General features: G+C 44.3%; 1 protein-coding gene and 1 long non-coding RNA gene across 6 annotated transcripts in view; one reads left to right on the top strand and one right to left on the bottom strand.

Moving 5' to 3' along the window:
• Positions 1-25633, bottom strand: part of LOC119171819 (uncharacterized) — a 460188-nt gene that overhangs the window by 322714 nt on the left and 111841 nt on the right. For all 5 annotated transcript variants that reach the window (XM_075892443.1, XM_075892445.1, XM_075892448.1 and 2 more), the window contains exons 10-16: positions 24636-24761; positions 22342-22479; positions 19714-19989; positions 16981-17091; positions 15472-15582; positions 6827-6899; positions 6023-6113 (exon numbers count right to left, since the gene is read on the bottom strand). In XM_075892443.1, the coding sequence (XP_075748558.1) occupies positions 6023-6113; positions 6827-6899; positions 15472-15582; positions 16981-17091; positions 19714-19989; positions 22342-22479; positions 24636-24761 (926 nt within the window). The remainder of the gene's footprint in view (positions 1-6022; positions 6114-6826; positions 6900-15471; positions 15583-16980; positions 17092-19713; positions 19990-22341; positions 22480-24635; positions 24762-25633) is intronic.
• Positions 18351-22418, top strand: LOC142814209 (uncharacterized). Its single transcript, XR_012894849.1, has 3 exons — positions 18351-18693; positions 19729-19933; positions 22281-22418. It is a non-coding gene; the product is annotated as an uncharacterized LOC142814209 (long non-coding RNA).

The following is a 25633-nucleotide window of genomic DNA, read 5'->3' as shown; positions in this document are numbered from 1 at the left end:
TTTGGTGGACACTAGTGCGGCATTTTCTGTTATGCGTGTTGATCTAGGCCAACATCTGAAGAAAGTGATGACCCCTTAAGATGGACCCACGTTGATTGCTGCCCAGGGGTATACCCTTCGCCCTTCCGCGTTTCGTACTGTGCGTGTTTTCACCGACGGCATCCACCATCATATTCAGTTTGCTGTCCTGTCCCGCTGCTCTCACCGACTAATTTTAGAATGGAATTTTCTTTCTTCTGCCTCCACAGCTATTTGCTGTGGCCAACACGTCGTCCACCTCACCGACATGAACTGCATGCTTAACGACGATCCCCAGAGGCCACTTCGTTTGACAGCTGCGGAAGTACCGAATTACCACCAGGTCAAGTGCGAATTGTAACTATTATCTCCAAAAACATCGACCATGGCAACGTCTTGGTCTCCCCATCATTTAGTTGCGTCGGTAAAGGCATCGTTCTTGCTTCTGGTGTGGTTCGTTTTCTCAATGGTTCCGCACTTCACCGCCATAAATACAGCATCCGAAACAATTCTACTTTCTCAGAACACCACGGTGGCCTGCTTGACCGATCCCGAGCCTGCGTGTGTCGTGTCACTTCGTGCCGTCTCCTCCAATGAGCGCCCCAGTGGTGAGCCTGCTTCTTCTTCCGCCTTTACTGCAGACATTAGGGACGACTTGACACCTTCACAGACGCAACAGCTGCTTGCTTTGTTAAATAAACATACAAGTACTTTCTATGTTTACTCCTCGACATTGGGCCGCACTACTACTACAACGCATCGAATTCACATAGTCGGAACACTTGTTGTACGCAGCCGGCCCTACTGCATGTCTCCTGCTGAGGGAAAAATTATCGAAGAAAACGTAGCTGACATGCTCAAACTAGAGGTAATTCGCCCCTCATCTAGCCCTTGGCCGTCCCTGTGGTTCTGGTTCGTAAGAAGGATGGCTCCGTGTGCTTTTGCATCAATTACAGGGCGCTCAACAAGATCACTCGCAAGGATCTGTACCCAATGCCACGCATTGACAATGCCGTTCATTTTCTACAAGATGCGAAATACTTTTCCGTGACAGTGATGTGACAGTGTTTGTCACGTCTTTAATGATGTAGTGGGCGATATTCGCGGATGGTTTATGGTTTAGCGATGAAACCCTCCAGCGCTTCGCCCCACTCATCATCATTCACTCTGTGGATATGGTGCGTTTTTTTTTACCAGTGGCTTCAGGCAACAATAAACGTAACAACACATGAGCGTTTTGCCACCCATGCAGGTGGCATCGTCACTAAACAAATGACATCTGATGAAAGAATTCATCTTACATATATCTTGCCGTAAACATCCAGCAGGGAACCATGATTATTATTGCATGCATTACTAAAGTTAAACTGCATGCAATAGTAATCATGGTCACCTGCCAAGTGTTTACGGCAAAATATAAGATGTATTTTTTCATCGGATGAAATTTGCGTACTGAAAATGCCACCAGCACAGGTGGCGAAACGTCTATGTTTTGTTATATTTATTTTTGAGTGAAGCCAGTGATCAAAAAACGTTGGGTGTGATCAGGACTTATCCAAGTCAAGTTGCAATTTCATGCCAAGGTGAACATCTGAATATGTATCCACAAACTATGATTGACGGTTTATACGTGAAATTTAAATAATTTTTTTAAAACTTGATGCAAGGCTCTTAAAGACCTGATTTAAAGTGAGTCAAAGTGTTAGAATAAACTGTTTGTTTATAAAATTAATTATTTATTTTTACAAGTACGGCAAGCCCTATACAGACCCAAGAAAAATTAAAATGTAATAAGCACTCAAATTATTATACAATCAGTCATGCCATATTTCTTCATCAAACATATTTACCTACCCACTCAAATTGCATGCAATAGTTATTATCTGGTGGTGGTAAGCATTCCTGTAATGGTAAAAAAATTGTTTCGAAATTCTTGTCAAGATGCTTTACATGTCTAGATAAACATGATACTGCCCTCCCTGCAATAGTTATCCAGTGGTGGTAAGCATCTCTGTAAAAGTAAAAAAATTCTTCCAAAAACCTTGGCAAAATGCCCTATATGTCTCGTTAAACATGATACTGCCCCCCCCCCCCCAATGTTATCACGTGCAGCAGAATATTTCCCCGAGAATAGTATATGAAAGAACTTTATGAAAAATGAATGATTAATTTACTGTAAGCTCAGTGTTCACGCTCTTCTTCTAGTTAACATTACATGGAAATGGTGCCATTGAGGCCCACCTCCAGGTGGGGATGTCATCACAGAGTGAGATAAGAGAGGAGCGCAGACTCCGCGGCCGCTCCACGTTTTCGCACAGGACACATCGTGCAACTCACACACGGTGGTCTAACTCATTCATTTGCTCTCCTCCTCTGCTTGTCTTCCTGCTTTCGTGCATGCTTCCTCCTCTCTTGCTGCGTATCACAATGCGTAGCGCCATCTGTACAGCTGTGCTAATGAGCGCATGCGCAAACTGACGGAAAGCTGCCTGCGGCAGCGGCAGCAGGGAGCGGCGAGTGCGGAGCGTGTCGCCTGCTAGAAAACCGTTTGCTCAGCTGCCTCCCTATGACAACCAAACTAAACGTATGTATGCACACTGATACTAAAATACGAAATAAAAACATTGTACCGCTTTTTTTACACATATGCGAAACACTGTTACAGATCTTAACATAAAGCAGGTGAAAAGTTCTGCTGAAAAAGAAAGGCAGAGAAGATGTACGCTTGTTTTCCATGCCTGGATGCCTGAGCGGCAGTGCTGGCCGGACATTTTCGTGTTACACCCTTTGTTTAAAATTTCTTGAATGTGCTTATTCATGCTCAAAGGGACAAGATATCTTCGTACTTATGTTTCAGGACTAGGGCTAACCAGACAGAGCACAATGAAGTGTTTTGTTCCTGGCTGCAAGTCTAGTCATGACAAAGGGTGGGAGAAGATTCCTCTCTTCGCGGCCCCATCTGATCCACTGCTACTGCATCAGTGGCATTAAAAAGTACCCGTGAGTATGCGAGCCCTGAAATCGAAGGACAAAATACGTGCTCAACACTTCGAGAAGCTCGGCATGTTTGTTACGTGCCTTAGCGTACACAAAGGAAACGTTCTACTAGACGTAAAGAAAGTGCCTCGACTTCGAAAGGAAGCAATTCATTCCACCTTTGGGGTAATTGTAGGTCAACTCAATGACGCTGAATATCAGTAAGAACCACCAAACACCGGTGCTGAAGAGCGAGAGGACATTAATTTGTCAACAACTGCATATGGAGTGAATACCTTTCTTTGCCAAGATAATAAAAATTCTCAGCCTTGCCTATGAGAGGACTCTTCAGTTGGTCACTTCGCAAGGATGTAAGGAAAGACAACAGCTTGAGTGCGGCTTAACGAACAATATGCGGCAGAAAGCGGTGCAAGCAGCTCTAGTGCTATAAGCGACAACAGAGACTCTCTGTGCCCAGATCGAAGCTCACTTTTGGTAATGTTACCTCTTGTATTAAGTTTATATATATATTATAATTATGTAGGTTGTAGTGGCATTGTATAATTCTGTGTGGTCTATGTTAAAGATGTCAGGCATTCGGCCTCTTTCGTATAAAAGAAGCGAAACGATACACTTGGGTAATTTCTTCTTATAACATCGATTCGCAAACTGCAATAGTCACGCTCTTCACAGGAAAGAATTGGTAGCAGACGTAAGGCATGCGCGGAGCAGACGACAACACGGGTAGGCGAGCAAACCCATGAACGCGGATAAGTGCGCGTCCGTGCCATTGACAACGACGGACAAAGCCCCCGCCCGCAACCCTGCTTGAGGGCAGCGCCTCTCCTACGCTGCTTTTCTCCATTCGTAGCGCCATCCTGGCAGACGAACCGCAAAGCATGAAGCAGCGTTGCAAGATGTGTCCCTTGCAGACGAGCAGAGTCGGCACTCCTCTTTTATCTTACTCTGTGGAGGTCATGTTGCAAAGGAACATGAGGTTTAGGCTTTCACTAAAGGTGAATTCCACTTAAAAGCCCATTCACGCAGAAATGCATCATGTGAAACATTATGGTTGCACAGGCATTATGCACAGATCATATTTAACAAACAATATATATACATATATAATGAAACAAATTCACAGTGAAAAACAAACATTTATTTCGAGCTTTCGGTCGGGCACCGGCCTTTATCAAAGGCGTGATTGGTAGATGTACTGATCAAATCTTTGCTAAAGGGCAGTCCCCGGCTGAAAGCTCAAAATTAATGTTCATGTTTTTCACTGTGACTTTAATTCATATATTTATATTTAGGCCAGTTAGCTCGGATAATTATTTTATTTAAATATATATATATATATATATATATATATATATATATAACGACGACTCGGTTGTAACAAGGTTTATTGGTTGGCCATGAACTGGAGAACGAACAAGCGCAACGGACCCGAAGATGAACGCGGCCAGGCACGGCGTACCGATGGTGTTTTCCGCACCAGAAAAAATCGGAAGACTGTGCCAACGTGTGTGCGATAGGAAGAAGCGCGGCTGCCAGAAGAAACATGAGAGGGCCTTTGTTAAGTGTTCCATGGGGGTTGTGTACTCCATACCCTTATCCTGCAGAAAAGTGAACATTGGCCAAACTGAATGGTGTATTAATGACCGATTAAGGGAATACGCCCAAAAATTAACAAAAAGAGATGACAAGTATGCGCACCTGGTCGCGCATGTCATATCGTGTGGTTGTGACGCACGATTTTCTGAGACGAAGATTCTAGGCAGAAGCGCGAGTAAAACTGCACGTGAAGTGTTAGAGGCCTTTTTCATAGAAAAAAATAAAGATCACTGTGTAAGCGCCCCTTCAATTTCGTTGTTACCAAGCGAACTTCAGTTTATCGCTCTACGGCTATGACATTGATTAACTGTACGTTTTGATAATGTATGCTGTTGGCCTTCTTTCGTGTGTGCGCGCACAATGTGTCCTGTGTATATTCAAGCCTTCGAGCTATGAATAAATCAGTTGGAAGTGGGCGCTGTGTGTGTTTGATGCGTGGTTGTGTGCGTGTGTGAGTGATCGTGTCAAGCTTTCGCGCTCGAATGAACTTTTAGAACATTCAAAGACGATGATGACTGTCAGCCAGAACAGGTGATAATGATTGACTGCTGTCCAGATGAGGATAAAGTGCATAAGAGATGCCTATATATATATATATATATATATATATATATATATATATATATATATATATATATATATATATATATATATATATATATATATATTTATTTATTTATTTATTTATGTTTTAATATTTAAAATTTAAAAGAATTATCCGAGCTACCTGACCTAAATCTAAATATAAATATACGAAATATGGGATATATATATATATATATATATCATTCAAAAAAGAAATTCTGTGGGTCTCGTGCAAATATAATTAAGAAATAAAGGAACACACGAACATTTGATAGTTGTTTACTCTACGTTTCAGCCATGGCACGGCCTTTGTCAGGATCCCGATGAAGGCCGTGCCACGGCCGAAACGTAGAGTAAACAACTATCAAATTTTTGTAAGTGTGCTCCTTTATTTCTTAATTATATATATATATAGCTCAGTGGTAGAGCATCGAACGCGTTATTCGAAAGTCGCAGGTTCGAATCCGGCCCACGGCAAGTTATCTTTTCACCCACTTTTCTTTATTCACATTTACATTACAATTGGCCTAGTAACTTCCCCTATACTTTCCTTGGCACTATTGTCTGTTAGATCTCATTAATATTGTGTCTAAACACGAAAGAAAAAATGAGCCCTTACTAAGTATGCACTTGTTCCCCCCCCCCCACACACACACATAGTAGCTTCTTAGTAAACGGAACTTGAAGGGACCGGGAAAATATGTTCCATTTAACAGGAGTTCTGTTTACTGATAGTCTACTGTATAGTAAAGAAGTCATCCTCGAAAGAACCCCTACTGCTGACCATCATAAAACAGCCCCTCAATTGAACTTGTTGTTCAATTACCTTTCGTTGGGAAGATCACTGCTGCTGATGATGCTCGAAGACTCTGACTCGATGCCAGTGAAGCTTGACTCGTTGCCACTGAGCCTGTTCACTGTAAGGACCATGAAGCTACATTTAGCTCAATGGCTCCACATAACCTCGGCACAGACATTTTTTTCATGAATACAAATCATGCGTACTGTATCATCAGTCTCACTGAAACTGTGTTAGCATGAAAACAACTGAATTCCTTTAATTCTGTTTGTCAAGTATCAAAGTTGTGAATAATAACAAAGCTGTGCATTACATATAATGGTAGTTCAGTTTAACTCCTGTTTGATTAGTTAAAAGGGTAAAACTGCAGCAACAATACGGAAGAAAACTTGGCTTGCTTCTTAAAATGTACTTTTCAAAGCTGCAGCAGATAAGCAAAGCTGAATTGTTTATTACACTAGCTAATACCAATTTATGTGACTTCTATGGCAAGCGGTGTCCAAAAACTGAGGATAACCTAAACCAAAATGAGGTTTACAACCATGGTTGAAGGTATCATAGCATGCACAGTTGTAATCAAGGTGAAGAATGTACTATTGTCTCTTGCATAAGAATCGTCACTGCAGCTTGTCCTTAGAAAGGCACTGACATGCAATAATAAAGCAGACACTGTGAATGTATCTGTACTTATTATATATATGTGAATCAATCATTAACAATCAATTATATGTACCAAGGCATATCATTATGAAAAAAAAATTCTTCATTCAGCAACATTTATATAATACAAGAAAGTGCGACTCACACGCAAGGACAAGATAAAGCCCTCACCTGTACTATCCGGGACTTGGAGCAGAAGGTTCTGGTTCCAAGGGCTCTGGCTCCCTATTTTCAGTGTAGAGCCCTGAAATAAAGGGATTCAAACAACCCACAACAATTTCTATCAGCTCAATTCGCATGCATTCTGTTCTATTTCAGAGTGCCTTAGGATAAGAAGCCTTAGTTTTTACATTATTTCAATTATATTGCCACGTTCCATTTCCCAAGTTTTTGTTATCGTCCCAAAACACCACACGATTCTCAGCGCAAGCCGCACCTGCAGTTTTCGAGAAGGTTCCGGACTGTAGTAGATCATTTCGATAAGATCACGCCCACTGTGCGAACGGTACAGATTGTTCTGGAACCTACGCCACCGCCAGCGATAACGCTAGAACATTCGACGGCAAGGGTATAAATGCCGACGCGCTTCGCCGCTTGTCAGTTGTTGATCGTAGGCCGACGCTCCGTTCGCCGCTATCAGTCCGAGACTGCTATCTGTGCGAGACTGCTGCTGTAATTGGACTTTCCGTTTACCAGCACAGGTTCGCCCAAATAAACAGTTAAATCCCAACACGAAGTCTCCTGTCTTCGGCCACGTCACGACTCCGTGACATCTGGTGGAGGTGCTGGGTACACGGCTTGACGGGGGCGTCCGGTACATGAACGAAGCAGCAGCAAGGGCTACCGACAGCAAGGGATACCACCGGAGTACGGGCTTCTACAAGACAGGGCGCGGAAGACCAAGGCCATGACCGCGACTGCAGCGACAATGACAACCGCAGCGTCCCAGCTCACGATGGTCTTGCATCGACCCAGGGAACCCACCAAAAACCGTCCAAGAATTTGTAGCCGAAGCGACCACTATCGAAAAGACCCTGGACATGCGCACCAGACAGTATAATCCTCGCCTGACTGCAGACTGCGCTGCTGCTCAAGCCAGTAACTCCGAAGACCTGCGTGAAACGATCGGAGCGATCGTGCGGGAAGAGCTGCGCAAGCTGTTGCCTTCGGCGCAGCCTCAAGTGGATTCAATCGCCGACATTGTGCGAGAAGAAGTTCGGCAATTGCTTCGAATTCCCCACGCACCGCTGCCAGAGCCGGAAGCTATGAGCTACGCCGTTGCACTGCGCCACAACGCTCCTCCCCGTCTACGCCAAAACGCCGCCCCATCGCACTTCCGTCGACAAACGCCACCGCCGCCACCACCCCCACCGACGTCATACCGTTCGCCAGCGGTCCAGCGCAGTGCACCGAGGAAGACTGACGTCTGGCGCACCCCTGACCATCGCCCGCTCTGCTACCACTGCGGCGAGGACGGACATACATACCGCTGTTGCCAGTACCGACAGATGGGACTGCGTGGCTTCGCCGTCAATGCAACGCGTCCACAGCCAGGAGAATGACCTCAAGACATCGCCGACTACCTGACAGGAACTCGGTGGACACCACGAAGCCCTTCGCGTTCGCCGTCGCACAGCCGCCACACGTCACCGCACCACCGGCAGTACTCTGGCCCAACGCGGGGCCGGTCTCCTAGCCCGTATCCGGGAAACTAAGGGCAGCAACCGGTGGAGGTGCGGTTGCTGTGCGACGAACTACCGAAGATCCTCCGACGACGACGACGACGCGACGGAGCTTTCCGAACACAACGCCAACCAGGCAAAGCCTTGACGGCGAAAGCTCACTTACCGAAGGTGGCCTGACGACGCAACATGGAAGCAGCGGAACAAGCCGACGCAGCCGTGACCCAACGCCACGCCCTAACTGCAATGCGAGACGGCGAACTAGCGACCTCGACGTTCTTATCGACGGCCACAGTGTGACCGCTCTCGTCGATACTGGAGCCGACTATTCTGTCATCAGTGGGTCGTTCGCCGCGAAGTTAAAGAAAGTTAGGACAGCTTGGAAAGGCCCTGAGATCCGCACAGCCGGAGGTCATCTCGTAACGCCTGCAGGAATCTGCACAGCGAGAGTCACCATTAACGGCCGCATTTATCCTGCAGACTTCGTAATCCTACAGCGTTGCTCGAGAGATGTCATCCTTGGCATGGACTTCTTATGCCTCCATGGTGCTGTCATCAACCTAAAAACAAAGTCGATAACGTTATCCGCAGAAGAAGCACTACCGTCGCGCACGCCGTCAGGACACCATGCCTTGAATTTGCTGGAAGAACAAGTCACCATTCCGCCTCGCTCAAGCGTAGTTATTTCAGTCGGCACGCCTAAATCACCTGACTTGGAAGGCGTCATTGAAGGCAGTCAGCATCTGTTGGTCACCCGAAATATTTGCGTCGCAAGAGGAATTGCAGAGCTGCGAGGAGGCAAAGCAACGGTTATGCTCACGAATTTCAGCAATGAGTACAAACATGTGAACAAAGGAACAACGGTCGCATACATCGAAGAAATTGTCGAAGCCACCAGTGCTTTCGCCCTCGCCAATTCTGCGGAACCTGCTCAGAGGAACCAAGCCCCTCCCATAGCTTTCGACGTCAATCCCAGACTTCCGAACGATAAGCAAAAACAGCTCAAGGCCCTGCTCCTGCAATACGAAGATTGCTTTTCGTCGTCATCGAAAATTCGGCAGACCCCAATCACGAAACATCGCATCATAACCGAAGAAAATGCCAGACCACACCGTCAGAGTCCGTACAGGGTTTCGACGCAAGAACGTGAGGCCATAAAGAGACAAGTTGATGAAATGCTGCGGGATGACATTATCCAGCCGTCCAAGAGTCCATGGGTATCCCCCGTGGTGTTAGTAAAGAAAAAGGATGGGACCCTACGTTTCTGCGTCCGTCGATTATCGCCGCCTGAACAAAATCACAAGAAAGGACGTGTATCCTCTCCCACGAATAAACGACGCACTTGATCGGCTCCATAACGCCAAGTACTTTTCGTCAATAGACCTCAAGACTGGCTATTGGCAAATCGAAGTCGACGAAAGAGACCGAGAGAAGACGGCGTTTATAACACCGGACGGCCTCTACGAGATTAAGGTGATGCCCTTCGGCCTTTGCTCAGCGCCTGCAACTTTTCAACGCGTTACGGATACAGTACTGGCAGGATTGAAGTGGCAGACTTGCCTTGTGTACTTGGACGATGTCGTCGTGTTTTCCTCGAGTTTCGACGAGCATCTTCGGCGCCTTGAAGCTGTACTTCAAGCCATCAAGACGTCCGGACTCACACTGAAGCCAGAAAAGTGCAGATTTGCGTATGAGGAGCTCTTGTTTCTGGGGCACGTTATCATCAAGTCTGGAGTTCGTCCCGATCCACGGAAAACAGCCACCATCGCCGACTTCCCGCCGCCCACTGACAAGAAAGCCGTGCGCCGATTTCCGGGCCTGTGCGCCTATTATAGGCGGTTCGTGAAAAACTTCGCCCGCATCGCCGATCCTCTCACTAACCTTACCAACGCCGATGTGGAGTTCAAGTGGGAAACGCCACAGGAAGACGCTTTCCAGGAGCTTAAACATCGCCTCCAGACGCCTCCGTTACTTGCCCATTTCGACGAATTCGCCGAGACAGAAATACATACTGACGCAAGCAGCGTAGGTCTTGGTGCCGTTCTTGTGCAGAGGACTGACGGACTTGAAAGGGTTATTAGTTACGCCAGCCGATCACTATCCAAAGCAGAAGCAAATTATTCCACAACAGAAAAGGAGTGCCTCGCCATCATCTGGGCTACGTCGAAATTTCGCCCCTACCTCTACGGCAGGCCCTTCAAAGTTGTGAGCGACCACCACGCCTTGTGTTGGCTAACCACCTTGAAGGACCCTTCAGGTCGCCTCGCACGATGGAGCCTGAGACTTCAAGAATATGACATTACTGTCATTTACAAGTCCAGCAAAAAACACTCCGACGCCGACTGTCTCTCTCGTGCGCCTGTCGACCAACCGCTACCCGACGACCCGGATGACGACTACTTCTTGGGAACGATAACTACCGACGACTTCGCTGAACGACAGCGGGCCGACCCGGAACTCAAGGCCCTAATAGAATACCTCGAAGGCAGGACCGCCGAAGTCCCAAAGGTATTCAAGTGCGCACTTCCGTCGTTCTTTCTACGAAACGGTCTTCTACAAAAGAAAAACTTTTCACCGCTTCGAGCTAAGTACCTCCTTGTGGTGCCTTCATCTCTGCGACCAGAACTCCTGCAGGCCCTGCACGACGATCCGACGGCAGGGCACCTCGGTGTTTCTCGCACGCTCGCGAGGATACAAGAAAGGTACTACTGGCCACGTCTTACTACCGACGTCACTCGTTATGTGAGGACATGCCGGGACTGTCAGCAACGCAAGACACCGCCGACAAGGCCAGCAGGACTTCTGCAGCCAATTGATCCACCTTGCCGACCCTTCCAGCAGATTGGTATGGACCTACTGGGGCCGTTCCCGACGTCGGCTTTCGGAAACAAGTGGATCGTGGTAGCTACCGACTACCTCACCCGCTACGCCGAGACAAAAGCCCTGCCAAAAGGCAGTGCATCCGAGGTAGCTAAGTTCTTCGTCGAAAATATCGTCCTACGTCACGGCGCCCCGGAGGTCCTTATCACCGACAGAGGAACCGCATTTACTGCCGACTTAACCCAAGCGATCTTGGCATACAGCCAAACAAACCACCGCCTGACGACAACGTACCACCTACAGACCAACGGCTTCACCGAGCGGCTTAACAAGATGATCGCCGACATGCTGTCAATGTACGTCGATGTCGAACACAAGACGTGGGACGCCATTCTTCCGTATGTGACCTTCGCATATAACACGGCGATGCAGGAGACGACGCAGATATCTCCATACAAATTGGTCTACGGAAGGAGCCCGGCAACGACGCTCGATGCCATGCTACCCAACGTCACCGACGAAGAAAACCTCGATGTAAGCGAGTACCTTCAACGCGCCGAAGAAGCCCGACAACTTGCGCGTCTCCGTATCAAGAATCAACAGACGACCGACAGCCACCGTTACAACCTTCGACGACGCTTCGTGGAATACCAGCCCGGTGAACGTGTTTGAATGTGGACGCCGATACGCCGACGTGGACTAAGTGAAAAGCTTCTGCGACGGTACTTCGAACCGTACAGGGTGGTTCGACGTCTCGGCCCACTTGATTACGAGGTTGTCCCCGACGGCATCACGAACTCTCAACGACGCCGATTGCGACCTGAAGTCGTGCATGTCGCGCGCCTCAAGCCGTTTCATGCGCGTTAACAAACTGAAACAGTGTTTTTTTGTATTATTGTTGTATCGTAATTTATTCATTGTACTTTCTTGCATTATTATTGTACCTTCATCTTTAGTTAAAGCATCGGGACGATGCCTTTTTTCAGAGGGGGGCAATGCCACGTTCCATTTCTTCGGCCACGTCACGACCCCGTGACAATATACTACAGCAGACTAGCGGTAAATGAAAATGTCTTAAACAAAATTGTTGCTTAAATCTAAAAGAACCACTAATATATGATTGGTTTCATACCTGTATGCTTCAATCTCGTTCATCTCTCAGTAAACAGAACTGTTTAACGAAACATATATTCCATGTCCCTTCAGGTTCCCTTTATAAAGAGTCTTCTGCAGGTTAAGACTAATGCAGTCAGCAAGCCCAGTCAAGGAACATTTATCTTAGAAAGAAACCCAAAGGAAAGATTAAGTCAATATACAACGTTAAAATACCTCCCCATAAACATGACAGTGCATGTTGAGCACCACTGAAATGCTTTCAATTTAAAAGTAAGTCATGTTTCAGCAGTCCACATACCCCAAGCACAATTAGATTCACATGCCTGGTTATGACTTTGTAAACACCATCAGGTGGCACAATTTTTTTTTTTTACCTACGACATGCCTAAAATGCGAAAATTTGACCGGAAAATGACCCAACAGCATCACGTGGAAGTGGCATTTCCTCTCACTTTCACTTGGAGTGAGCTTTGTGATCACACTAACTCGGCAAAGCACTACATGTAAACAAAGCTAACAAAATACATATGCACAAGATGGTAGTAATGATGTGTCTTCATATTTCACAGTCGGATTCAGCACTTGCATCACACCCTTGGTATTGGCGGCTGTTGCTCATAGAAAATCACCGCTGGGATTAAAGATATCGCAGCACATATTCTAACATCAAAGAAATGCTTCAAGACTCAAATCGAAATGAATATTCAGCATTTTACTGTGGCATGCAAACTGCTGCAATAGCCTTTTTATTATTGGCGGTTGACAAATAGCAACAGAATCATAATAAGGTGAAGCTACACCATCAAGCTGGTATATACTGGGACATTTTGCTACAGCCATACTCAGTGTCATATATTTAATCCATATCTCAATTACTAAACTGCTGCTATAGACAATATAGGTTTTCAAGTGGCAATCTAACAATGTAACTCAAGTTACTAATTACCTTGATGTCTCCTTAGCACGGTAGCTCTAGGTGCATTGTCACAAGGCACATTAACCCACAGCCACAATAATCTACAGGGCGAGTTCATTAGCAGTCACCTTAGGTTGTCTAGCTTGATTTTTCAAACATAACTGATAAGCATGTGCACATGTCATGCACCTGTTAATGACATGACCAATGCCTTTTTCTAGGCTTGTGCAAATAGTGAATTAGAGGTTAAAAGTGAATTGGAAGCGTATAGAGATTGTGGTCAAATAATTTTGAATCAAATTCAAATAGTTATATATCACTTATTATTTAAAAAGTAACGGTATTTGTCATTACCTCACTGAGCTGCAAAATATTTTTTCTAACTTAAGACAACGCCTGCACAAATGTCATCCTTTTTAGTTCACAGGAAGTGGAAACAACATTGAGTAGTTGAAAGATTTGACTTTCGGTAGATTGCAAGTGATGACCTATGAAATATGTTACATTGTAAAATTTATTATACTTAGAGCACTTATGCTGGTATAACAAACTTTTAAACTTAAAAAATGACGAATATGCGCTTATGTTGTGTGTTCTGAGTAATAGTTGCTGCGCTTCCTACCAAGATGGATTTAAACGAGGGGCCTCGCTGTGGTGGTCTAGTAGTTATGGCACTCGACTACTAACCCAAAGGTCGCGGCATTGAATTCCGGCTGCGGCGGCTGCACTTTCGATGAAGGCGAAAATGCTGGAGGCCCATGTACTTAGATTTAGATGCAGGTTAAAGAACCCCAGGTGGTCAAAATTTCCAGAGCGCTACACTAAGGCAAAGCTCATAATCATATCTTGTTCTTGGGACGTTAAACCCCAGATATTCATTCAACCTTGAAGAGGAGCTTCGCGGCAGTGCAGAGTTCTCCTAGACAAATGTTTTCACGGCTTAATACCGCTTCCTTGCAGTGAAATCATCTTTACAATAAAAACTAATTTACAGTTAGACAGGTGCCTTCACGGCTTAACATTCTTCCATTGCAGCGAAACCACCTTCACAAAAAAAGTTACATACAGATTAGTATATTCGTATTTGTTCATTTTGAAGACTTGAATACTGTAATATTCGTTCGAATATTTCCCAAAAGCCAACTTTTTTCGTCGCACACACTGATGCCAGTGTCGGGGGCAACATGATTGTGTGCTCACTGTTGTTAGGCCTGCATGTTGCCAATCCTGCACCACCAGCCCATCTAGCCGAGCGCGTCACCATATGTGACAGACAGGCCTTGCTCCTTCCCTGTCTTCACACGGCTATATATTATCAGCTCATCATTTGCACTGACTGGACACAAGCTATTCACAATGTAGAAAGAGTATATGCATCAGTCTACATCACTCTCGGATAGCATTCACTATCATGCTGCTTCCGCGGATACGTGTGCAACGGTTGCTTCCGGCTGCCTTGGCAGACTTTGTCAAAGCTGGCTTGGCAATCCTACCACAAGTTACATTTGCAGCACCTTCTTGCACACTTTTATGAAGGTGTTGGCAATACAGATGCTCCAGGAAAAAGCCTCTGCATACCCCATGAGTTCTTGTACGTCCATGTGAGTCAAACCTACCTAGCAGTAGTTTACGCTACGAAGGCTTTGTATCAGAGTTACGTTTATCACATCTGCGATCACTCACTAGTCGCAACAGTTTTGCAGCCCAGGTAATATTTAATCAATACTTCTTTCTGTGCAAATTGTTTCATTATAGAGCAAGGAGGTGACAGCCCTTACACATACTCACAAAAAAGGCAACAAAGACACACAAAGTGCTGACTGACAGCTTTTCAGCCAGCTCAACAAGTTGTCTATCAGCACTTGCGTGTCAATGTTGTCTCTCTTGTGAGTGTGTGTTCGCACTGTCACTCCCTCATTACAAATGGTACATTTTGCAGGTTTTGTGATGCCCCAAATCCACAATGTAACTGCGACACAATTGTTGTGAAATCGTACAGGCTTGCATTTAAGCTGTTTTCGCCACCTCCATGCAACAGGTCTCCGGCCTGTCCGACCACCCAAACTTGATCACTAGATTCACGGATCATTCCGCCAGTCAAAGTATAACTTCCTACATGATGAGTACATCCTACATAAAAAAAGAATCAAGCCACTGCATAGAGCTCTCACCCAAGAAGCAAAACTTGGTACTTTTATGTTCTTGTGAAAAATAACCTTGACAGGCTCTCACTATTTCCGCACCATACTGCGCACTACTGGCGATATGAGGAATGTCATTACCATTTCTGTATCAGAAGAGCTGCTCTCATCGCTCGAGTCCAAAGAGATGTGCTGGGGGGTGCGAGTAGCATTCCTCAGCTGCTGGTCCAGAAGTTCCAGCCTCCGTTGTTCCTGAGCAAAGAAGAGCACAATGGCTTTGATTACGTTCACATTTTGTTTAATGTTTAATCAATCACAGAAGAAACATATACAATTAGCACTTCTGCAGGCTGGAAGGCCCTTAACGTACTATTTCATATAGCTCAAGTCGCACAATCCATACAACGCGCCCGATTTATATTGGGAAGAGCTACTTGCGCACTTTGACTATTAGCAATGCGGAAGCACAGTACAAGCTTTGCTGTTACATGCAAATGGGGACAGCGCCATTTTACTTTTGTTAGCCTCTTTCACTGCTGTAGGAAAAAACAGCACAGTCCTCAGATACAGGGAAAAGAAAATTTTGAGAACGTGGCATTCTAGGACCCCTTAGAGTACTGTGTTCACAATAAAGCAAAAGTACAAAAAGCGATTTTTAGTGACCGATGCGATCGTGCAAGGTTTTTCGATGAACTTGTGGCATTTTGGCATGTGCATGATTTAGTGTAGTGGTTCTCAGCCATGTACATTTTGGGAACCTTCTGTGTGGGAACTTTCTGGGATGGTGGGGTCATAAATTAACACTACATGCAGTGTAAAATACGCAATCTTTACTTCTCCCTGGCAAAGACTGGCCAAACTGAAAAGCTACACCAATTCAATCTCAACAGCTTCTCAATAAGTTGTGCAGTCTACAGCTACATTCAACCAATTTTTAAGTATGTTTGTTCTTTGAATACACAGGCTCAGAAAAAGTATGCTCACTTGCATATATATCATAGAAAACTGCAAAAAAAGTTTTAACGCCACCTAATGTAAAAAAATAACATGATCCAGCTTCGCCGCAGCGCAAAAGTTCCATGCGACAAAGCAAACTAAAAACCAAAAGGAATTGATGTTATTGGACATAGTTTCTTCTTCGTTCTTTTTATTTTCCCCCTTTTTTCAAATATTGGTTGGGCGGACCGCGAAAAAATGGCTTTGACACACTGACGCCCACAAACCTTTATTTGAGAATCACTGGCCTACTGTGTGAACTGTAAATTCTGCAATAAGTAAAATGTAACATAAAGGGACAGTCCAACAATATGGCCCATTTTTACTATTTTTTCGATCATTTATGAAAGTCATTCATGAATTTTCTGTCAATTTTGGTATTTCAGGCATTCGTGGCAGTCCCCTTCACGCATGAATTGTCAGTCGATGACAGTAGATCCCTCCTTTTTTTCCCTCAGAAAGTGATGCAAAACGTCGGAGGGTACGCCTTATACAATGGTGTGAATTATGCCCCCAGTAAAATGGTACATTATTTCATTTTCTTGTCGTAAAATGTCAATATTGGGTGTTTTAATTAAAAATTACACTCGCACAGCTGTCCTCTGCAATCACCCCAAGATCCTCAGTAAGAAAGACTTCTAACAAAGAAATTACCTGCTGCAGCTGAGTTTGCACAAGCTTTTTCTCAATCTCAGAACTGGACTGTTCCTGTTCGATTTGCATCTGCACTGTCTTCTGCTGCTCCAAGAGCTCCCGAATTCTCAACTGTGGGGAGAAAGAAAAAAGAGAAAGATCAGATAAACAAGTTGGGGATACAATACAAATATAAGTTCTCAACGCGCCAGCAACACATGCATTACGAACAGAATGTGATGCACCAGTAACATCTGACGTGGCTTGAAAAAAAAAAAAGTGGAGACAAGGTGTGATTGGATACATTGCGTGACAGCTTACAGGTTATGAAATCCTCAACACCCTGCTCAATCCATTAATGGCATTGCCCTACTGCTATACTTAACTCTTGATGGTGGTAGTATTACATTTGCAAACAACACTACTAGATTTTTAAGAAACAACAATGCTCTGAACCCATCTCACTGAACGTATATGACAATGCACTAGGCAAGGAGTGGTGCACGTAGCAATACATAAATATATATTACTCAGAGTCTGTTTTGCACTCGCCCACAGCTTTGATCAGAGCATGCAAACAATGTTCCTTCTGCTCTCTCCTATATTGTGGCAGAGTGCTTCCATGAAAATGACAAAATTTGCATCACCTGTGTGTGTGTTGTTTTTTTCCTCAATTTCACTCACAATAGTTTTTGTGGGGCCAGTCTCTGCCTAGCAAAGTTGTGGTAAAATGCAGGGCTCTCCACTCAACACTCCACAAGCCCTACCACTATGAGCGACTGCCAAAACACCACGATGGCTTACAGCCCCAATCTGGTGCATAAGACTTCAACTCTGATTTTCTCGGCTGAGCCACAAGAACCAAGCGTCTTTAATGGTTTCGAATGTCACTGAAGACTCATATTCTTAAAGTAAGTGCGAAGGACAACATAAGCAGTGGGACCCAACCTCAATGCTAGCCGCCAATTTTACAAGGCTTGTAGCTAAATTGGCTAGGTAATTCATGGACATTGTGGCAGAACATCACAGACAACGAGGTCGTGTGTTCTTTGAGCCAATGTCTGTGCTGTTCTTCCACAATGATTAATTTTGTGAGAGAGACACAGCAACAGTTGAGTAGAAGCCACACAAACATGAAGTACCGTATTTACTCGCGTAATCCTCGCACTCGCACAATTCTCGCACCCCCCTCCCCACCATCGCCCAACAAAAATGATTTTTTTTTTTCTCGAGTAATTATTGCACCCCCAAAAATTGTCGCAATAATGTCGTCTGCTCGTTCCAGCCGTTGATGATGATTGCATGCGCCATCTGGCGCCATCTCTTGAGCATCAAGCGTACTATTATTGCACACAGATTTAATCTAATCCAAGCCAAGCCAAAGCGGGTAGTGCAAGTTGAGGCGTGTTTTGTATGTTGTGTCAGTAATCTTGTGACGTTATGAGGTGATACTGAAGCTACACCGCTGCTTTCAAGTTGAGAGCGATGGATCATGTACCAAAAAAAGGCAACAGGGCCGCCGGTAGGCCCTTGAAAGTCGACGAGTTTTGTGTTCGCCACCAAGATGCGTTGGGCCTGCCGTGTGCCTAAGACTGAAATTAATGGTAAACTTTATTTCTTCAGAAGGAAACTGCGAATGATTCTGTTAAATAGCCGTCAGCCCAATACTGACATCCTACGCTTACTTTTTGAAGGCTCCTGTTGAGTGACAAACGCTTCCACTACGCCCACAAGGTTTGTGTATCGTATTTTGAATCTCGACTATTTGCTTGCACTTTTTATGTCTCAAATAAATCTTGCCCTGTGTTGAATCTCTGCTTTTATTGTTCAGGTAAATCTTAATTAGTGCTTTTCAAAGCTTGCTGGTAGTTGCTGGTGTGAGAATCCCGATTTGCGGCCACAGTGTTTTCTTTTTCGCTCTGTACGTTTTCGTGGAAAGTTTTTCCTGCGTAATTCTCGCACCCCCCAACTTTGCATCGGTTTTCCGCCAAAAAAAGTGCGAGGATTATGCGAGTAAATACATGAAGGTAGGTCCAGACGTGTTTAAAAAGCAATAAGGTTGACTGGCAGCTGCCAAAAAAATGTTTTCAACCCATCCTAAGAGGAAGTATGCTCGCACACTGTTGTAAAGCCGACACCACAGGAATGAGAGAGACAAGAATGATCATATCTTGAAGCATATTTTCAACATTATGCCTTTAACACACTCACTTGCAAGGATTATGACCCAGTCGAGGCAATCATCCACAACTGTCATAACTAAAAACATGGGAAGAGCCGTCGCATTATGCAGCCAAATATGAAATCGCATAACACAGCAAGCTGACAAATATGGATGCAGCATCTTTGTGCGAGGATAAGCTACTCGAACTCCAACTATCCGGCCAGAAAAATTTCCCACAACCAAATTGCGGCAATCTCAAACCAATCTCCAAGACTATTAATTATTGGGGCTTTACATCCCGAACCCCAACATGAATTATGTGAGACGGGGTAGTAGAGGGTTCCAGAAATTTCGAGCACTTGGGGTTGTGTAACATGCAACTACTTAGGAGACAGAGGCCTCTAGCATTCTGCTTCCAGTGAAATGCCACCACCATAGCTCGGATTTCATACTGTGACCTCCAGGTTGGCGGTCGAGCATCATAAATACTACTAGTACACCACCGCAAGTCTATGTGTTCGGCCCTTTCCTGCTTCTAGACATTCGTGCCATGCCATAACGCAGCATGCCTGTGTTGCAGCAAGCCTCACCTGCCGGTCACGCAGGTTTTGGCGAACGCGGTCGGCGCGTGCCACAAGGGCCTCGCGCTCTTCCTCACGGCGCGCCTGCCGCTCGAGCTGGCGGAACTCGAGGTCCTCGAAGGCCCTCCTTTCCCCATCAAGCCCCTCGAGCTCACGCCGGTAGCGCTCCTCCAGCTCAGGCCGACGGGACAGGGACCCGGCCTCCTCGAGCACCTCGCGCAGCTCCTGGGTGAGCTGCTCCCACTGCTCGATGCGGCCGCGTGACACCTCCAGCTGCAACTGCTCCTGCAACCGTTGTCATTACTGCATCTGAGACTCACAGTAACGTGCTCCATTAAAACTCGTCATCACATCGAATTCAAGAGCATAAACGTCGCGCACATATGAGAGAACAGACAGCATTGGGCTCTTGTACTAGCACAATGTTGCGAAATCCAAAAGAAGCAGCAGAACTGCAATGCAAGCCTGCGGTCGATTCTGAAGCTGGGGTCAAAATTAAATATCAATAATCTGCCATCTCGGATGCAATAAGAGTGTTGTATCCAGGAAAGCAGCTTACAGTGGGAAAGAAATGGATCCTCGGGTGGCTCTTTCTAATGTTACAAGAGCACTTAAGAGATTAGCACAGATGCTCATAATGCATTTCTTTTTTTATACAAAAACATGACAACTAAAACTTGCTACAAAGGAATTAAGTAAGTATGGCAAAAAATACTCTTAGTATAATTTGATACAATTACTAACTCTTTCTGATGAGGTCCGTAGACCAAACGGTAGAGGATGGGGGGGGGGGGGGGGAGGGGGTGCCTTCATTATTATTTTCCTTTTATGGAGAGGTTAGGGCTGTTTCATATGGGAAACTTAAGGACATGCCTGTACAACCACAAAGATAGGTCAAAATTCAGAAATTTCCTGAAGAAAGCAGGAGAGTTGGCAGGTATGCATATCCCCTTTAAGGCACCAGATACATTAAATGTGCTCAATTTTTTGGATGTGTTCAACAAATCCAAGACAGCAACTACTACTAAAGGTGCTCTACATCAACAGAAAAAGTAATTCTAGAAGGCTTACTGGTTATCAATATAATAGACTCTCAGAAAACGAAAATCTGTAATATAAACAAAACTGCTGCCTAAATGGAAAAATTGCCTCCGGCACGATTGGTTTCATACTTCGATTTTCCACCTTTGTTCATCGCTCAGCAAATGAAACTTCTGTTAAACAGAACAAATTTTTCTGGTCCTTTCAGGCCCCGTTTAACGAGTCTACTGTGTAGTAAGCAGTGTTGCAGAGTTGGCAGTTCCGAACAGGAATGACTCTGAAATCGTTCCACATTTTCGTGACACCGAAATGTGATGGGAATGGAATAGGAATGAAATGGGAATGGGAATGGAATGGGGACAACACTTGGAAGAATAGAATTGGAACAGAATTAAGCAGCTTTTGCATGCAATGTAATGGGTAGGGAATAAAATTGTCTTTTTCAGAAAAGAGTACATTTTCGTCTACACGCTGTTTTTCAAACTTTAAGCATTCGTAAGTGAGAGCCTCAAATTCAACAATAAAGCAGAATTTTTAAAATGGCTTGGTTGTTTACAAGCGCACTACATTTATAAGCAATGCGCCTACTACAATTGCGTCCTTATGTAGTCTGTGTTGCTCCGAAGTTTGGTCCCGGGTTAAGATTAATTATCCCTGCGAATTGGCTTCCATTGATTCCCCCACAAGGAAATTGAAATTACTTTATGCACAGCATGATCTTTATCTCACGAGCAGTTTTTCCTTGGCACATGTAAATAACCCTTGCAACAAGGAAAACATTGCATACCTGTGCAGAGGCAAACATAGAAAGTTTTTGTCCCTCGGCCCCTGTAACGTGTTTGGCGTACTTTTGCAGTTTTTAATGCATCTGATAATATTAGCTTTACAGGGCACTTATTAATAACTCAATAAAACAATCAAGACGCCTTTCCTACATTGAGTAATTAAAGTAACAAAATTGAAATGTCCAGCCATTCTCGGAGCGGGAATGGGCTAAGTGTTTTCACTTCGAGGAATTGAAAAGAATAAAAGTGCAGCAAGTTCTACCTAATTTCTCGGAATGAAATTGGAATGGAACGAAGGCACCCATTTTCAAACACTAATTTCAAGTCAACAGAACTTTGTTGAAAGTGATCACGCAATGAAATGCAACATCAAAATATTCAGTACAACTGCTGGGATGCAGACTGGTTTGAATTAACCACGTCAAGTTGCTGTGAATTTGGCCGTTAACTGTAATGTTGGCTCCATTGTAAGTATTTAAGTCAAAACTACACTGATGGGACACAGTCTGAACTCAGTGAAAATGTAGGTGTGTACATTACTTAGCCCTAAATTGATGTGTTTCAATCAGTGAGCACTGTGAGCATTAATCGACAAAAAAATGTGGCGACTTGTTCACTGAAAAGGTAACATCATATGCCACAGCTTTTTGTTAATAACATACAACATATACATGCATAGAAAGGTGCCAATTGCAAGAAGTCATATGAATGTGCAGAAAATTAAACAGGATCTTTAAATTTGTTTTCCAGCTTCAGCCAGCAATGAGCCAAGAGAGCTGATATGCTTTTGGGACTTAAATCTCGAGCATACCTGTTCACGATCCAACTCTGCCTGCTGACTGAGCCGTCTCTCTTCCTCCTGGATCTCTTCTAGGATTGCGAAGTCTGACTTCTGACAAGCTTGCGCATCGGTCAGCTCACCCGTTAGCAGCGCATGTTCCAGTTCCAACTGCGAAGTGCCATGTGCAAGCGAACTTGAATAGGTGCGCAAGAAAAACGAACAATAATTGTAGGCAACATTTGGAACAAGATATTTTTAACACAGCGAAAATTTGGTTTCTTTTCTACTTCGATTCCCTGGCTTGCTCTCACCTGAGCAGAGCGCCCTGTTAATGGGTACTACACCATATTCATACGAGTAAGGCCCACATCATTATTGTTGGATTTTTTTTCATGGCTCACCAGACTAGGAAAAGAAAACTAAGGCCGCTCGGCACTAGGTGTGCAATGCCTCAAGAAAGCTCAGAAATGGGCAGCCTTTTTTGTTTCCTCCTTTTTCTTTTTTTCCAAATTTCTTGTGTCCTTTATTTTCGTTTCCCTTTATTTCTATTTATTTCGTCCTTTCTCTTTATCTATTTCTCTTGCTCTTTTTCTTTTTCTATTTCGTTTTCACACTTCCCCTTTCCCTCCATTTTTAATTCAGGCTTGCTTCCTCTCTTTTTCCATTTTTATATGTGGCTTGACTCCATTACACCTTGTTATTGTTTTTGTTTTTGCTGCTGGTGATGATAGTTTATCACCATCAAGGCACGTGAAAAACAAGAGGAAGAAGACTCCTCCTTGACGCAAGCGTGCACTCAATATTCTACACATGGAGCATTACGCCAAGCAGCGCCGACAGCGCATGACGGCGCAGAACAACCCAGCCCCCTGAAGTGCTCCACACTTGAAAGAGATGCTTCCAGATACTCGCTGATTGCTCCACCTGCAATCGGAATGCTCCTCAAGATAACGCGACCCCTTGCAGTCAGATACAAGAACAACATTATCCAATCAACTTCATTGTTCTATGTTCCCCTATCCTTTGACAGGCTCCCCTTCGTTGGTGCTTTCAAGTAGGTGGTCACCCACAAAGCGGTTATTTTTGAAACTTCAAAACTTCCAAGCTCTTGACGGTAGTTTTGAAGCAAACTGCATACCAACTTTCGAAACACGCATATTTCTTGAAGCTGTGCCCTTTACACACACCCACAGGCAAGATGCAGCGAAGCTAGGTTAAAGCATGCCTAAGCACACAAGTGGTGCTTTTTCATATTTTCCCAACGTTCATGCACATGGGCGACGAAAAGCAGTTGCGAGAGAAACGATTTGAGGGCTGGCACTGTCTCAAGACGTGTATTTACCTAGGCATAATGGGGAAGAATGGTTTAGACTTCATTTGTCCCTAGCTAAAGCAGCCAACTATGAATAGGTAATAGTATCTGGTAGATACATCTTGCAGCGGGCCACCAAGGTATTGAACTCGTGAAAGTAAGATTCTTGGCTACACTCTTCGTTCCACGGGTTTATTTCTTTCTTTGAGACAATGCTGTTGTGTTTTAAAATTATGTGCCTTTTATGGCAAAGGCAAATCTGTGTCATAGGTGATAAATAAATGGGTGTCAGCAGTGCTAGCAGCATTGATTCTGGCACAATCAGTATATAGCTGCGCAGGAAAAATTAGAGTGGTGAAGGCACACCATAAAATGCCAAGCCTTAATTATTTTGTGTGCACTCTGGTGACACAGACCAAATGCAGAGAGCAGGAAACTGCTGATTTGCCATTATAGGCTCTGCGTCAGCCATTTTGTTGGACTTCTTTGATGCAGAAGAGCAGCAAATGATTTTTCATTTTCAAAGAGGAGGTGTGTTTGCTTCAAGGGTGATCTAAAAGGCAAAGGTTGCCTGCAGTTGCTCTGCTCAGGCACTACATATTAAATTTAGAACATTCTAAAGTTTACTGCCATCATATTGCACATTACCATTCTTATAATGGCAAATCCCAACTAGTACAACACAACCCGGCATTACTGGTGAACTTTAGGAGGAGCCAAAGCACCACTCATACGCTACCTTTCTTCCAAATATCCAATGGGGTCTTTATGGGATACAGCATGTCACTTTCACTTTTGTACGGGGCCATCTTGCATGATTATTGTTACATATTTTATGTTCTACGTCCTGGCACTCATACTTCAAGAGATGAAGCGTCTCGTAGAAACATAACTCGTAGCAACAATTGAACTTCGTAAGTACCTTGAAGATACCTCGAATATACCTTGTGCCAATTATTGAATAAGCGGTGGAATTATATCGATATTAAAGTGAAGAAGAGAAAATATTTACCTCCCTCATCCCTTCATTAGACCGTGCTTCTAGAGCAAACAAGTCCTTCTTGAGCTTTGCTATTTGTTGGAACGAGTCCTCACGCTGCCTCTTTAACAGACCGATGTCATCAGAGCTTGACCTTACCTGCAAAATTTGGAAACAAAGGCAGACACAGTTTAACAAGAACATGAACTTTACTATTCTTAACAACACACACACCTCGTTAACATTACTTTCTTGTGAGAAACATGCACGGCAACTAAAGTTCTGCTCCCATGAATATCCATGGTACTGTCAATAAAAGCATGACACTGTCAACAAAATATGGTTTGCACACCAGCAAATAATGCAAGGAGGACAACCCTGTAACCATCAAACACAATCATGAACGTGCCCAACGGAAAAAAAACGGAGAATCCAGTCACCTGTAGTCAGCAAATCTACAACATTAAGCAAATAAAGTTTAATAGCCACTCCAATTTTTCGCTTAACTGTTCCCATGTGGATCTACGTTGTTTCCTATTTTTGGTGGTGTAAGTTAGCTGAACCTGTCTACACAATAAATAAACCATGCTCGGCAACTGCATTCCTACTGTCCAAAAATAATTCAAGCAGGTCCCCATCTGCATCAGTATTTCTTTCTGTAAACTAGAGAGCAAGAACTATTCTTGCTCCCTAGGATACTCAAAGAAACATTCAATAACATTAAATAGTGAATTTCTAAACAGAATACAAATTTAACAGCAAGGACAATTCTCTCTAATGTAATCGCAGCACAACTTGGCACCCATGCACAAACAATCGTTATTGCTATTTTACCTAAAGAAGTTACCAATGAGCTTGAGTGGGAAGTTCTTTTTAGAATAAAAAAGCTACTTTACTCAGATTTCAGATTTTGAATATCTGCATACCCCCCTAAAAATATTTTTTATGCTTACAACTTTAAATTTTTAGTTTATACGAGCTACAAGTTGAGTGATTTGCATGAGTACGGCAATCTATCAGCTATGGCTTCC

Source organism: Rhipicephalus microplus, chromosome 4, assembly GCF_043290135.1.
Source record: "Rhipicephalus microplus isolate Deutch F79 chromosome 4, USDA_Rmic, whole genome shotgun sequence".
NCBI classification, from domain to species: domain Eukaryota; kingdom Metazoa; phylum Arthropoda; class Arachnida; order Ixodida; family Ixodidae; genus Rhipicephalus; species Rhipicephalus microplus.
The sequence above is the reverse complement of the archived record's forward strand: the minus strand, read 5'-3'. Positions and strand labels throughout refer to the sequence as shown.